The sequence below is a fragment of the Schistocerca serialis genome, chromosome 6 (assembly GCF_023864345.2).
Source record: "Schistocerca serialis cubense isolate TAMUIC-IGC-003099 chromosome 6, iqSchSeri2.2, whole genome shotgun sequence".
NCBI classification, from domain to species: Eukaryota; Metazoa; Arthropoda; class Insecta; order Orthoptera; family Acrididae; genus Schistocerca; species Schistocerca serialis.
The window spans coordinates 235,098,978-235,115,306 of record NC_064643.1 but is presented as its reverse complement, the minus strand read 5'-3'; the positions used below and the strand labels follow the sequence as shown (position 1 = coordinate 235,115,306).

At 43.2% G+C, this 16,329-nt stretch overlaps 1 protein-coding gene and 1 pseudogene across 3 annotated transcripts in view; both read right to left on the bottom strand.

The window, feature by feature from the left end:
• The window catches only part of LOC126484417 (lachesin-like), an 871,444-nt gene that overhangs the window by 305,960 nt on the left and 549,155 nt on the right, over positions 1-16,329 (bottom strand). For all 3 annotated transcript variants that reach the window (XM_050107928.1, XM_050107929.1, XM_050107930.1), the window contains exon 3: positions 10,510-10,710. In XM_050107928.1, coding sequence (XP_049963885.1) covers positions 10,510-10,710 — 201 coding nt within the window. The remainder of the gene's footprint in view (positions 1-10,509; positions 10,711-16,329) is intronic.
• Positions 9,684-9,801, bottom strand: LOC126485302 (5S ribosomal RNA; annotated as a pseudogene).

The window sequence follows — 16,329 nt, the reverse complement described above, 5'->3', positions numbered from 1 at the left end:
GGGCGGGTGTACCAAGTGTCACATTATGCGTCTCTTGTGAATAAGAATATATATTGTTTCACTGTGACTAATAAGAGACCAAATAAAAGTAAAATATAAAGAAAAGGGAAAGTTAATTCTGAGACCACAAATCGTAAATATTTGTCGCAACTCGAGGGCTTTAAACACTACGAATAATAGTATCGCGTAGTTAATTACAGTTAGTTCTCCTCTTGAGTCACTTGATACAACCGACGGTGTTGGCTATTTTCTGCAGGGGATGGAACAGAGCCTTTGTCCTCAAACGTTTCTGATCCTGAATGCGCTTCTAATATTTGATGAAAGAGTAGTTGCCTGTAGCGACCATCACTGCCCAGTTACGCAACAGGCCAGTCGGCATTACGCAAGTATCAGAATAGAATTGACGTTACTCCTTTAATTACAAATCGTGTCATTTCTCACTTGTGTTTCTAATTAGAGACTGAAAAGGGCTCGAATTTCACTTCTGTGTTAATTCCTTTAGATGTACACCGTCGTTAATCGTGCCAGCGTAGACAATTTTCGAGACAGACTCCCACATCGTCATCGAACAGGTTTTTGATATTTAAAGGGCGATCAAAAAGTTCCATTTAAGGCGTTGCTGCAATGTAAATGTAACTCAGTGCGACTCCGATGCGAGTATATATGCGTTGACATGTAAGCAAGGGATTAGTGGAGCATTCGTTACTTCTGACGTGAGTGCGGTTAACGCGGAAAAGTGAAATATGGCAAAGTTATTACCAAGTGCGTCCAAATAGGACGAATGTGGTTTTATTCTTTTCTTGTCTGTTGAAGGACAAATGCCGGTAGACATGCATCGTTGAGTGAAGAATGAGTATGGGGCAGTACCGGGAAAAGTGTGACAAGGTGTTCTGATGCCTTACGATAACACGCTTCCCCATATTGCAAATGTCGTGACGCGTAAGTTACGCCAACTCGAGTAGGAGACATTCGAGCACCGGCCCTATAGTCCTGATCCATTCCCATGCAATTATTGCGCCGTCAGTCCCTTAAAAGAGGCCACGAAGTGTCGACGATTCCTGCCTTACGGCAGGAAGTGCAGCAGGCAGTTAGGGGAGAACTTCTTCACACAGTAGGACATGTAATTTTACCAAACGGGTATCTTCAACCTGGTGCGTTGACGGGACGTTTGCCGTAATGCCCAGGGGGCTTTTCCTGACTGCCATACCGAATCTGGACTGTACGGCCTTCGAACAGAAACTTTTTGATCGCCTCTTCGATGTATGTACAAATACAGGGTGGTCGGAAATTACCGTTACAAACTTCTAGGACTTGTAGAGGGGAGTGAGTACATTGTATTTTGAATAGGAACCCATGTCCGAGAACATCATCCAACGAGATTACAGAGCTTTCCTGAAAATGATTCGGTCAGTGATCTCCAATCAATGACGTTGCCGATCATTTTCAGCAAACACTGCACGAAAATTACTGCAAATGACCGGTGAAGTACATCAGGGCCGCTTTGTATTTTATTCAAAAGCATTTCAGTGCCGATTTCGCTGTTGTAGCCGCTGAATGTTCTGAAACATTGTGAATAAATACATATACATTTCAAAATTCGAGGAAAAGATATTAGTGCATAATGATAACAATAAATTATATAAATAAGTTTAATCTTTCTAAATGCCAGCAAAAAATTGACCCAGAATAGCTGAACTCTGCAGCGCAGTATATGGAAGACTAGATAGAAGTGATTCAGAGCTCAAAAAACAATCGAAATAGCTTTACATTTTCTTGTTTTAGCAACGAATTCCATACATCTCTGAACATCTGCAAATAACTGGTGTGAAACACATATGGCTGGAATCGTTCATAGGATATCTGCGTTTTACAATATCGACTCATACAAAATACATATTTACTAATTCAGGAAGGGAGACGCATATATACACTAGAGCTAGTTTATATTCTTAATACTGTACAAATGTTAGAGATTTGAACATGGTAGGGAAGCTAAAAAAACTGAAATGGGAAATGGTAAGGCTCGATATACATATAGTAAAGTGGAAAGAAGACAAGCATTTTAGGTGTGACAAATATACGATAGTGTCAACAGCAACAGAAAACCGTGTAATGGGACTAGGGTACGTTACGAATAGATACTTAGCACCGGAAGTGATTTACTGAGAACAGTTCAGTGATGGGACTAGGGTACGTTACGAATAGAAACGTAGCACCGAAAGTGATTTACTGAGAACAGTTCAGTGATAGGTTTGTTCTCATCAGAATCAAAATCAGTCCATCGCCGACAACAATAGTTCAGGTACAAATGTCGACGTCGTAAGCAGACGATAAACAGGCAGGGAAGGTGTATGAGGAAACGGGTAATTCAGTACGTAAAGGGAGATGAAACCTAATAACCATTGAGGTGGGAATGCAGGTGTAGGGGAAAGAGTAGAAGAAATGATTACGAGAGAATATGGCCAACGTAGTAGGAGGAAAAAGACTAACTGAGTTCTGCAATACATTTTAGCAAGCCGTAGCTATTACTCTGTTCACGAATCCCAAGAGGAGGTGGTTTACATGGGAAAAGCCCGGAGGAACGAGGAGATTTCAGTTTGATTACCTCTTGGTCAGGCAGAGATACCGAAATCAGATATCGGATTGTAAGGTGTACCCAGGAGGAGATATGGATTCAGATAAATATTTAGTAATGATGAAGAGTAGCCTGAAGCTCAAGAAAATCGTACAGAAGAATAACTATGGAAGGAGGCGTGGTACTGAAGTAGTAAGGTATGAAGAGATACGGTTGAATTTCTCTGTAATAATGAGAAGCTTAGTCCTGGCAGTTCAGTTGAAGAGCATTCACAGATGTTGGAAACGCAAACATAGGTATCACTAACGTAACTACGAAGAAATCCTGGGCAAGAGAAGAAATACTTCAACTGTTCGACAAAAGTAGGAAGTACACAAATGTTCAGAGAAAGACAGAAAGAATGTGAAGAAAAAGAAACGACTATCGGAAGGACTGACTCAGGGTATATTAAAGTCAAATCAACTTTCGCTACAATTAAAAGCAAGGGCGGCAACATTAAGGGTCCAATGGGAATTTCGGTTTTAAACTCACAGGAGGGAAACAGTACATTGAATCTTCTACGAAGGAGACGACGTCTGATGATGTGACAAAAAAACAGGCGTTCGTAGAGAAGAAATAGGTCACCCAGTATCAGAGCAGATCTTAAGAGTTCCGGACAGCTGAAGATAAAAAAAAGACAGAAGGGATAGATAACATTCCATCGGAGTTCTAAAATCATTCGGAAGAAGTGACAACACATCGACTATTCACGCTGGTGTGACTTGCGGTATACCGTCAAACTTTCTAAAAAACATCACACAGAAAAGGTAGCAGGATAGTTTTGTCATGCTGACTGAGATTAGGCTGTCAATCTCTGTTTGTATCCGGTTTGATGATCATTTACATAGTACTTCATTGGGTAACAACTGTCATGGTTTTTTGCTATGTGAAGTAATAGTTATTCTGATTCGGTAGTACGTATTTTGTGCGTTAGACTTTGAATTTTGTGACATGCATTAGCTGTTTAGTACTTTATGTTGTTGTTGTTGTTGTTGTGGTCTTTCGTCCAGAGACTGGTTTGATGCAGCTCTCCATGCTACTCAATCCTGTGCAAGCTTCTTCATCTCCCAGTACTTACTGCAACCTACATCCTTCTGAATCTGCTTAGTGTATTCATCTCTTGGTCTCCCTCTACGATTTTTACCCTCCACGCTTCCCTCCAATACTAAATTTGTGATACCTTGATGCCTCAGAACATGTCCTACCAACCGATCCCTTCTTCTAGTCAAGTTGTGCCACAAACTTCTCTTCTCCCCAATCCTATTCAACACTTCCTCATTAGTTATATGATCTACCCATATAACCTTCAGCATTCTTCTGTAGCACCACATTTTGAAAGCTTCTATTCTCTTCTTGTCTAAATTATTTATCGTCCACGTTTCACTTCCATACATGGCTACACTCCATACAAATACTTTCAGGAATAACTTCCTGACACTTAAATCTATACTCGATGTTAACAAATTTCTCTTCTTCAGAAACTCTTTCCTTGCCACTGCCAGTCTACATTTTATATCCTCTCTACTTGTACCATCATCAGTTATTTTGCTCCCCAAATAGCAAAACTCCTTTACTATTTTAAGTGTCTCATTTCCTAATCTAATTCCGGCAGCATCACCCGATTTAATTCGACTACATTCCAGTATCCTCGGTTTGCTTTTCTTGATGTTCATCTTATATCCTCCTTTCAAGACACTGTCCATTCCGTTCAACTGCTCTTCCAGGTCCTTTGCTGTCTCTGACAGAATTGCAATGTCGTCGGTGAACCTCAAAGTTTTTATTTCTTCTCCATGGATTTTAATTCCTACTCTGAATTTTTCTTTTGTTACCTTTACTGCTTGCTCAATATACAGATTGAATAACTCGGGGATAGGTTACAACCCTGTCTCACTCCCTTCCCAACCACTGCTTCCCTTTCATGTCCCTCGGCTATTATAACTGCCATCTGGTTTCTGTACAAACTGTAAATAGCCTTTAGCTCCCTGTGTTTTACAACAGCACATTGTTTCACAGGATGATTTGATAATGGGTTACGAATGAAAACCCGAAACTAGTCAGTATTAAGTAATAAAAAGAGCTACTTCGCAAGTTCGGCTGTTTATCTTTTTGAAATAGTATCACAAGCTGCTGAGGCTTCTGCATCCCAGCATGATGCAAATGAGTGAACGGAGGCTGTGATGAAAACTAGAAATCTGTAGCCAGAAATGTGGAGAATAACATGGTGCAATGGAATCTTGAATAAAACCAACCCTCTTCCAGAAAAAAATCGTCCCTCGTACAATCGTTATTATTATGGTTAATGTTCATTTCTGAAGAAACATGATTCTTGGCAGCTATACTGATGTCTGAGGGAAGATTTAAAAAAGTGACGTGGCTCGAATGTAGTGCGTGTGAAGTACTAGTCTTCCACCTTCAACGGTTGTGCTTACGTCACTGCTCGACAGCCGGCAGCTTCGTAAATTTTGAACCTCGTCTTGTATTACTAATGGCTCTGATATCGATATGAAGACCGCACGTTCGCCGACGTACGCCGCGGTCACCGCTAGGCGGTGCTCGCAAGGCACTGTGGTGTGCTATAGGAGCGGGGAAGGGGGGGGTCCTAGTCTTTAGGGGCCGGTATCGGCCGGTCCACCGGACTTTGTGTCGTCTAGGACAGTGTTTCCCCAGCTTGGAGGTAATTACCACCTGAGGGATAAATTGAAATTTTCTGAGGGATAAAAACTAATTTCACTCACGAAACCAAATTATTTTCAAAAGACCACTTCTATAATCACAATTTTGAAACACTCTAATATTTATTATATAAGTTATTAATAATTACTTTTTCTCAGTTATTAGCATCAATGTAGCGAAGGTTAGAGGTTCCTCACATAGTCCACCCACGACACCAATGATTCCGAACCATTCTGAAACCATTACCCCTAAGTGCAGTTAGAGATTAGCTATTATCCCCCCCCCCTTCCCCACCCCTTCCCTCACCATCATTAACTTGAGCTCCCATGTAAACTTTGGAACGGGAACGAACTTTCTTTGAAAGATGAAAGATAAATGATATTTTGTTATTACTGCTTCATTAGCGGTCTTGCCGCAGCGGTAACACCGGTTCCCGTCAAATCAACAAAGTTAAGCGCTGTGGCGCTGTGCTAGAACTTGGATGGGTGACCATCCAGTCTACCGAGCGCTGTTGGCATGCGGGGTGCGCTCAGCTCTTGTGAGGCTAACTGATAAGCTACTTCATTGAGAATTAGCGGCCCATGTCTCGTAAACCTACACACCGCCCGAGGGTGGGGGGGGGGGGGGGGGGGGGTACTAGCTAATTCTAGCTCCATTGAGGGGTAATGGTTTAGGAGTTCGTGACTCTGCCGGACCGCTGTTTTGGAAGAGTTCGCTCATTGCTACGACAACTTGGCTGTTGACTCCTGGATTTACGGTCTTGTTCTATTTCGACTGTAGTGGACTCTGACTCGGTGTGGGCAGATCGTTGCATAATTCTCCGAAACCGATTGCCACGAACAGATTTATTACAAACCGATTGCTTAAGGTGAAAAGTTTCTCTCTCTCTCTTTTTATTTTTCTTCTTTTTTTCCCTCTCTCCTTGTGCAACGTAACAGACACATTCACCCAGTACACAAAATTGCTTGAAGTCATGCGCCCCATTTCATATTGATCCTTTTACTTATATTTACTTATATTTACTTATATTTACCTCATTGAAACTTTCGTATGTTTCTGTCCTTATAAATTAGCCCCGGCCCTAAGAACATATACTGGAAGTCAGACTCAATTCTTACTCACAGTCGCGTAACAGGTTCTGTGTTCAGATGGCTACCGTTTCTGCAAAGCCCGATAAAATAAGTGTCATCTCAATTTTGACACTGTTTTATATAATCCTTTTGAAGCAGTTGTATTTCAGTGGAAGAAGGAGATCCAAATACCTCGATGCTGACAACTAGTTTCAGTTAAAAGGTAATGTAATTATTGTTAATTAATTGAAGCACTGATGAAGACATATTAAGAAGTTTCAAATTTAACCTGGACCAAATCTAGTTATCGCTGAGGAAACGAGATTCTTTCATGTACATCATTATGAACATTCTGTTAAAGTTTTATTTTGACTTTTCGCTAGAGATATTTGCTTTCCTGTTTTTTGCCCTTTCTACCTTTTCCTATCCTGTTCAGTCAAAGCATTGGTTGCAATAACGAGTGCTAGCTAAAAAAACTAACATTTATGCAAGAAAACTCAGAGAAGCGATTGATATTTCTGAGAATATATCAACATCACTGGAGAGGATGGCTGTAATATTCCGGCTTCCTGGTAGCCCGCCTTGAAGGAACTGAATACTCGGCCGCAGTGTGTGCGGGCAGGAAGTCGCCTCTGTGGAAAATAATATTGTTGATACATATTCCCCCTCTCTTACTCTGCCCGGTCCACTACTAGCAGCATGAAGAATTTTAGCCAGTAACTCTTTTCCAGCATAAGTGCATGAAAAATCCCTTTGTATCCAATGAGCATGTCCCACCAATGATAACCACAACAATTTAGCTAGTAACTCCCTCCTCCGTCATTAGCGCGTGAAACTTCACTTGCAATCCAACGACGATGACCCACCAATGGAGTCCATAACCCCGCTTCTCCATCATTAGCGTGAGAAAACTCCCCCTTTATAAGACAACGCGATGCTAATTTTAGGCAGTTCTCCGCCAATCATGGGCATCAACAAGATGCTGAAGACGGTATCAGCAGAGGAATCGAAACGTCGATCGTCTAAAAAAATTGTGACGCCGTCTAATAACCCACAAGATTGTATCTGTATTATAAACAGTTTCCATATGACCAGAACCAGCAGTTTTTGAGGAATTCCGAGCTTCATTTGGATGCACTGAAGTATCTGCGTTATTTCCAATCGACTTAACTTAAATTTACAAGGTGATGAATGTGAGTCATACGACACATCGTAATTGTGACACTCGCATTGTCTGATGTCAACGGAATGACGTCACTAGCCATCAATAAAAGCAGCAGCCTCAGCTGAAGGGGCGTCGTCTTTGGCAGTAGCATATAGCGTAGTCTGTTGTTGCGGTGAGAATCTTGACACACGCTTCTGCAGATGGAACTGCGTATGTTTACGACATGACGGTGCATTTTCTTTTCTTTACCTAGGATGAAGGTGGAAACACTGCTCTTTAGTGGTTCAGTTCTTTGATCTCATGGGTTCTGGCGCTGCAGTCCGGAACCGCGGGACTGCTACGGTCGCAGGTTCGAATCCTGCCTCGGGCATGGGTGTGTGTGATGTCCTTAGGTTAGTTAGGTTTAAGTAGTTCTAAGTTCTAGGGGACTTATGACCTAAGATGTTGAGTCCCATAGTGCTCAGAGCCATTTGAACCATTTTTTTGATCTCATGTTGGTTATGTAAAGAATAACAACAGACCTGTTGTTTGTTGGTTATGACTCTAAAAGAACATGCAACACATGTGTGAAGCTATGAATGATCGAAGACGCCAAATGAGCGACTGAAGCGTTGTTAATGGTGACACGACTTAATATTAATGAAAATAAAATGCGAGTACACCTCGAGATTATGATTTATTCTATTTATTGTAAGTCTTTTCGCTTGCGAAAGAGTCGTTTCGTCAAATTGAATACTTCACCTCGATGTTTCGAAAACGCTTGTGAAGTACATGCTACTAGACCAGAATTTTTTACCTACACAGAGGTGACAGAAGTCATGGGACAGTGAGATGCACATGATATAGAGCTGCGGTAGTATAGCGTACACAAGGTCCAATAGTACAGTGCATCGGCGGAGCTGCCGTTTGCACTCAGGTGATTCATATGGAGAGGTTTCCGACAAGATTATGGCCTCACAACGGGAATTAACGGACTTTAAACGCGGAACGATAGTTGGAGTTACACACATGGGGCGTTACATTTCCGAATTCGTTATAGAATCAATATTCCGAGTTACACAGTGTCAAAAGTGTGCCGAGAAAACCGAATTTCCGGAATTACCTCTCATCACGGACAACGCAGTGGCCGACGGCCTTCACTTAACTACCGAGAGCAGCAACGTCTGCGTAGCGTTGCCAGTGCTATTAGACTAGCAACACTGGATGAAATATCCACAGAATTCAGTGTGGTACACAGGCGAACGTGTCCGCTAGAACAGTGCGGAGAAGTCTGGCGCCGGCCGCTGTGGCCGAACGCATCTAGGCGCTTCAGTCCTGAACCGTGCTGGTGCTACGGTCGCAGGTTCGAATCCTGCCTCGTCCATGGATGTGCGTGCTGTCTTTGGTTAGGTTTACGTATTTCTAAGTCTAGGGGACTGATGATCTCAGATGTTAAGTCCCATAGTGCTGGAACCATTTTTTAGAAATTTGGCGTTAACGGGCTAAGGCTGCAGATGACCGACGCTAGCGCTTTTGCAAACAGCACGTCATCGCCTGCAGTGTCTCTCTTACGCTCTTGACCATTTCTGTCGGACCCCTGGACGACTGGAAAACTCTGGCCTCCTCAGATAAGTCCCGATTTCAGTTGTTAAGAGCTGATGGTAATGTTAGACAGTGCGCAGACTCCACAATGCCATGAACCCAAGTTGTCAACAAAGCACTGTCCAAGCTGTTGGTGGATGCATATGGTGTAGTCTGTGTTTACATGGAATGGACTGAGTCCTCTGGTCCTACTGAACAGATCATTGACTGTAAATGGTATTTTAAGAACAGAAATAATCAGCTGTCAGCTTCACAGACATTTACTAAATTAACTTCTTGACTGGCTTTGGAAAATTAATTTGCTATCAACAGATCATACAATTAAGGTTTCATCGGAAAGCAATCGTCAAGTAAACTCTGAAAGATATAATACTCCTCCCGAACAGGCCATGAAGGCCCAAAGGTACCGACCGGCTGCCGTGTCAACCTCAGCCCACAGGCGTCACTGGAAGCGGATATGGAGGGGCATGTGGTCAACACACCGCTCTCCCGGCCGTATGTCAGTTTTCGAGACCGGAGCCGCCACTTCCCAATGAAGTTTCTCCGCAGTTTGCCTCACAAGGGCTGAGTGCATCCCGCTTGCCAACAGCGCTTGGCAGAACAGATGGTCAACCATCCAAGTGCTATCCCAGCCCGACAGCGCTTAACTTCGGTGATCTGACGGGAACCGGTGTTATCACTGCGGCAAGGCCATTGGCTGAGAGATAGAATCCTTCGTTAAAAATTTCTAAGTAGTCCTGTCAAACTATTAAAAAGTAATGTAACGAATACGAATGTAGGACGACAAAAAGAACTTCCCATCGCAAGTAAAATATTAAAAAACCACGAGATATATGGTGATTAGCACCAACAGAGCGGAAATGGTTACTTTCGGCTACTTGGAGACCATTTGCAGCCATTGATGTACTTCAGTTCCCAAATAACGACCGATTTTTTATGGATGACAATGAGCCATGTCACCGCGCCACGGTTCTTCGCGATTGGTTTGAAGAACAGTCTGGAAATTTCGAGTGAACGATTCGGGATATATTTGAGAGGTCTGTTATGCGCAAAAACCTACACCGACAACGCTTTGGGAATTATGGACAGCTATAGAGGCAGCATGGCTCAATATTTTTGCAGGTAACTTCCAACGAGGCCAAGCCACGTCGAGTTCCTGCACTGCGCTGGGCAAAAGGCGGTTCGATACGATAGTATGAGATGTCCCATGAGTTTTGTCACCTCAGTGACATGTGCTCCAATCGCGCGAAAGATGCATAAAAGCGGCGACGCGATGGTTGCATGGTTCCCTTGGTCAGCGGTGAAGTACTCGCCAAGGAACGCACCACTGCCGTTGCAGACCTGAGGAGTAAAGAAAGAGAAGTGTGTGTGTGTGTGTGGGGGGGGGGGGGGGGGGGGGTACTGACCGAGAATCTCGACGGTGTGGATCTGCGTGCGGTCGGCGTTCTCGCTGATCTGGCAGCCGTAGTCGCCGGCGTCCTGCGGCCGCACGTCGCTGATCTGCAGGTTGTAGCCGTCCACCAGCCGGAAGCGCGGGTCGCGCGTCACCATCAGCGTGGCCGCCGTCAGCACGGCCGTGCCGCGCCGCCACAGCAGCACGTAGTCCCCTGTAGGCAGAGAGAGTCGGCTCTCACTAAATCCAGTATCGATTAATCGAACTTACCGCTAAATCAAACTTATTGACTTGGACAGGATTTGTGATTGGTGTAAAGAATGACAGCTAACTCTAAATACAGATAAATGTAAATTAATGCAGATGAATAGGAAAAAGAATCCTGTAATGTTTGAATACTCCATTAGCAGTCACGTCGATTAAATATTTGGGCGTAACATTGCAGAGGGATATGAAGCGGGACAAGCATGTAATGGCACTTGTGGGGAAGGCGGATAGTCGTCTTCGGTTCATTGGTAGAATTTTGGGAAGATGTGGTTCATCTCTAAAGGAGACCGCTTATAAAACACTAATACGACCTATTCTTGAGTACTGCTCGACTGCTTGGGATCCCTATTATGTCGGGTTGAGAGAGGACATAGAAGCAATACAGAGGCGGGCTGCTAGATTTGTTACTGGTAGGTTTGATCATCACGCGAGTGTTTCGGAAATGCTTCAGGAACTCGGGTGGGAGTCTCTGGAGCAAAGGAGGCGTTCTTTTCGTGAATCGCTACTGAGGAAATTTAGAGAACCAGCATTTGAGGCTGACTGCAGTACAATTTTACTGCCGCCAACTTATATTTCGTGGAAAGACCACAATGATAAGATAAGAGAGATTAGGGCTCGTGCAGAGGCATATAGGCAGTAATTTTTCCCTCGTTCTGTTTGGGAGTGGAACAGGGATATAAGATGCTAGTTGTGGTACGAAGTACCCTCCGCTACGCACCGTATGATCGATTGCGGAGTATGTATGAGGATGTAGATGTAAATTGTCAAGCCCCGTGAGAACAAAATCAGAAAAAATCAAAATTATCCTATGTGTTTTGATACCCTCGACAAATAACGGCGAGTGTCATGACAGACTCCACCATAAAAAACTATAATTCAACATCAGCAGCTATCCAACACTGGGTAATTCCAATTGTTTAGAAACCACTCAAAAAATTAATTGAAATGCATGTGACTGATCACAACGTTTATCAGGCAAGACATAGTGAAAAACGCATCTGACATTATGACTGCCTACTTAGTAGATGGTAAGACCCCCTTGGAAGATCGCACGAGGGAACTGGCACCACATCTGAGCTCAAGTCACTCAATTCCCGTAAATTAAGAGGGGGGGGGGGGGACAATGAGCTCTGACGGTACCTTCAGTCACATCCCAGATGTGTTCAGGTTCAGATCTGGCAAGTTGGGGGGCCAATACGTTAATTCTAACACGCCACTTTGATCGTCGAACCACACCATCACACTCCTGGCCTTTTGCCATGGCGCATTATCTTGTTGAAAGATGCCTCCACTGTCTGGAATCATGACCGTCACGAAGGGGCATACTTAGTATGCAACCCGTGTACGATTCTCTTTGGTGCCATGCACGAGCTCCGCTGGACCTATGAACGCCGACGTGAATGTTCCTCAGGGCTTAGTGGAACCGTCGATAGCTAGGCTCCATCCCGTGCTAAAGGTGTCAAGTGGGTGTTCCCCTGGAAGACAACGGATTCACCCCTCACATCGGCTTGATAAAAAAGGTGTCGGCATTCATCAGACAGGGCAACGCTCTGCCACTGCACCAACGTCCAGTACCGATGATCACTTGCACATTCCAGTAGTGGTTGCCGGGGTCGTGGTGGTAATATTGGCACATGCATGGATCATTGGCTGCGGAGGCACATCTTAAGAGTGTTGGGTACACTGTTCAGACACGCTTGTACGTTACACAGCATTAAGGTCTGATGTTAGTTCCGTCACAGTTCATCGCCTGTCCTGTTTTACCAGCCTGCCCAGTACACCACGTTCGACATCTGTAATGAGGGATGCCCGTCCACACCCACGACATCTGGGCGTGGTTTCACCTTTGTTTCGTCACAGCATTCCTCGAACACCCGACAAGTTATGCAGTTCCAGAAATGCTCGTGCGGAGCCTCCGGGTCATCACAATTTGCCTTCGATGAAATTCAGATTGATCGTGCTCCCTCTCCATTCTACACACGGACAGCAATCTCACTGATACGACATACTCCTTGCGTGTGTCTGCCTAGCAGACATTCCTCGCCAGGTAACGCTGCCATCGCCTGGACGGGTTTACATCGATACTGGGTAGATGGTTATGATGTTCTGGGGGTGCAACGTAAAAGACTGAGTTGTCTCATGGGTAATGATTATTCAGTGCTGCAATAATTATTAGTGGAACTAAGGGAGTGCACAGATTATGTGTGTTAGAGTGCAATAAAATCAGCCTTATAGACGATCTTACGTGCAGAAAATCTGAATCTTACTTAAATTCGAAAACTCATACCTCTGAACGCATTAACTAGAGCTATTTTCTGAGCATTCAGTGAAAGTTTGTCTGCAGCGTATGCTGGCAGCGCTGCTGCATTTGTCGTTAGTCTGCTGTACAAATACTTACCCAAAAATGCTGAATAATTACATGAGGTAAGAAACACTCATAGTGTAATGAAGTGTACGAGATATTTATCAGTGACGGTGCAATTAAATAGGGGAGGTGTTATTATGTGGCTTGTTCCAGAACTTAATAAATAATTATAAATCCAAACCCACATGGCTGAGAGAAGTAGGAAGAGACATCGAAAATGCAGGAGTCGGCTTGGACAGAATAAAAGAACACAATGCTTTTTAAAGAACCAGTAGAAATGGCTGCCTTTCAGGACAGGAAAAGAATCAAGAACTGGAAGAAAGGAGACACAATAAGAGTAGGAAAAATTTTTCGAAGAATGAAACATACGGGCCCGAAGGAAACTGCCTTTGCAAACAAACTAGTCTAAGCAATGCGTTGATTTGTCGTTCCTTCCAAAAGGATTAATTGAAATAAGAAAAGGAAAACAACATGCATCGAAAAATATTATGATTTAGTGAACCGTTTAGTAGGTATTGCTAAGTGTATCTTCCAGCGTTTCGTGAATCATCACAGTATTCACATACCATAGCTAATAAGTATCTCTAAAAAAATTCAGGTATTCAAACTAAAACTGAAATGAAATTTTAATGGGTGTTTTGTAATGGAAACTGAATTTCCAAGTATCTTTAAGCAAATGGGGAAATAGGAACATTCCTATGGGCCAGGATTAAACGAGAGCTTCCTATGAAAATACACATGAGGAACGTTCAGAACGATAACCAACAGAATGCTAACATATAAATGGAAAGTTCCGGGTAAGCAACAAACAAAAATTATAACTCAAATTCATCACAATAGTTTACAGACGTTATATTCGCTTTGGGAGAGTGATAAAAATTTTCTTCTCGTTTGTGGATTATTATGTACAATAACCCGTTCTTCAGCGAGCAAAGTGTGTAGACCTATGTGAAACCAGAAAAGAGTCAGCGTTCTTTCTGGATGCAGCGTTCTTTCTGATGCATCATCACGACAAAACAGAGTGTTTACGTTATCTTTCATTTACCAAACTGGAAGAATAATTTAGTTATGTGGCTGTATAGTAATTCTGTGCACTACATTATATGCTGTGCAGGCTGGACATCACTGGTGAGTATAATTTCTATACTGGAGTGATGCTATAAAACGATAGGATTGGAATATCTTGGCGTTTTGGTATGTGCATACCTGGTATGGCACAGTTCATCCGTAAGAGTTCTTTTACATCGCCATATAGTTTTTCTGTTCATTATACCTTTATCTGTTCCCCATTTTGTTATGCCTTGTCACAAACTATCGCAAAATCATTTCATCATAGCTGCCGTTTAATACAACCGGTTACCTGTTTCGGACGTTACGAAATATGTACATAATTTTCAGCTGAGCTAGTGTAACACATTAGCTTCGTCGACGAGTATAGTTGCGTCAACATTAAACAATATAAGAAGTAAGACTACAAGCATTTGATATGTAACTTTTAAGATGATGATATAATTAGATGCTATGTCATCCAAGGTGGGCAGATAATCAAGTATACTTATGAATAAATTAATGAGCTGCCAGCATAAAAGCCTCTTTGTCTGTAACGAAACGAACACGACCGTCTTCGCAGGCCAGCTGTTTTTGTAAAACTAGAAGAAGTGATACCAGTTAATTCCAGCTAGATAGAGTCAATAGTTCAATTGCTTAATATCATCCCACACATTGTATTTTTAATATTAAAAAAGACGATTTGTAACATTGAGGTTTTAATATGTCTGGCGGATAATTAATCCAATGGTTTCATTGCATGACAACTCTATTATCAAAATTCTAGAAAAAGATAATGTATCATCAGAGTGTGATTTATTTGCGCTGCTGCTACGGTCGCAGGTTCGAATTCTGCCTCGGGCATGGATGTGTGTGATGTCCTTAGGTTAGTTAGGTTTAAGTAGTTCTAGGGGACTCATGACTTCAGATGTTAAGTCCTATAATGCTTAGAGCCATTTGAACCATATCACTCCAACTGCAGACGCCTCACACCATTACAGAGCCTCCACCAGGTTGAGCAGTCCCCTGTTGACATGTAGGGTCCATGGAATCATGAGGTTGTTTCCATACCCGTACACGTCCATCCTCTCAGTACAATTTGAAACGAGGCTCCTCCGATTAGGCAACATGTTTCCAGTCATCAACAATCCAATGTTCGCATTGACGGGCCCAGGCGAATTGTAAAGACTTGTGTCGTACAATGATGAAGTGCACATGAATGGTCGTTCGGCTTTGGAAGCCCATATCCATTATATTTCGTTGAATGGTTCGCACGATGACACTTCTTGATGGCACAGCACTGAAATCTGCAGCAATTTGCGGAAGAGTTGCACTTCTGTCACGCTGAACAATTCTCTTCAGTCGTCGTTGATCCAATTCTTGCAGGATCTTTTTCCGGCAAAGGCGATGTTGGAGATTTGATGTTTTACCGTATGCCACGATATTCACGGTATACCAGTGAAATGGTCGTCCGGGAAAATCCCCACTTAAACGCTGCCTCAGAGATGCTGTGTTCCATGACCCGTGCGCCGACTGTAACACCATGTTCAAACTCACTTGACTCTTGATAAGCTGCCGTTATGGCAGCCGTAACAGATCTAACAAATGCACCAGACACTTGTTGTCTTTTATAGGCGTTGCCGACTGCAGTGCCGTATTCTTTCTGTTTGCATAGTATTTGAATATGTATGCCTTTACCAAATGGGGTACACTCAGCCTCGTGATGCCATTTGAGGAGCTACTCGACCGAATAGTAGCGGGTTCGGTCAAGAATACCATCATAACGACCGGGAGAGCGGTGTGCTGACCCCATGCCCCTCCTATCCGCGTCCTACCCTGAGGATGACACGGCGGTCGGATGGTCCCGATAGGCCACTCGCGGCCTGAAGCCGGAGTGCTTTTCATGCCTTTACCAATTTCTTTGGCGCTTTAGTGTAGAAAAAAAATCAAGCTGAACCTAATGATGTGTCTGGTCAGAGTGATTCTTTATGCTCTCGTAATTTGGCGAAGTACCTTTTAACACCACTGGCCGTATCGAAAGTAAGTGGATGTCTGTGCAAAGGAAATGAAGTATTTTGCTTGAAAATGTTGTGTGAGCTGGTACCCCATAGATTCCTGAGTCTACCACCCGATCACTTTGTGTAAATTAATCAA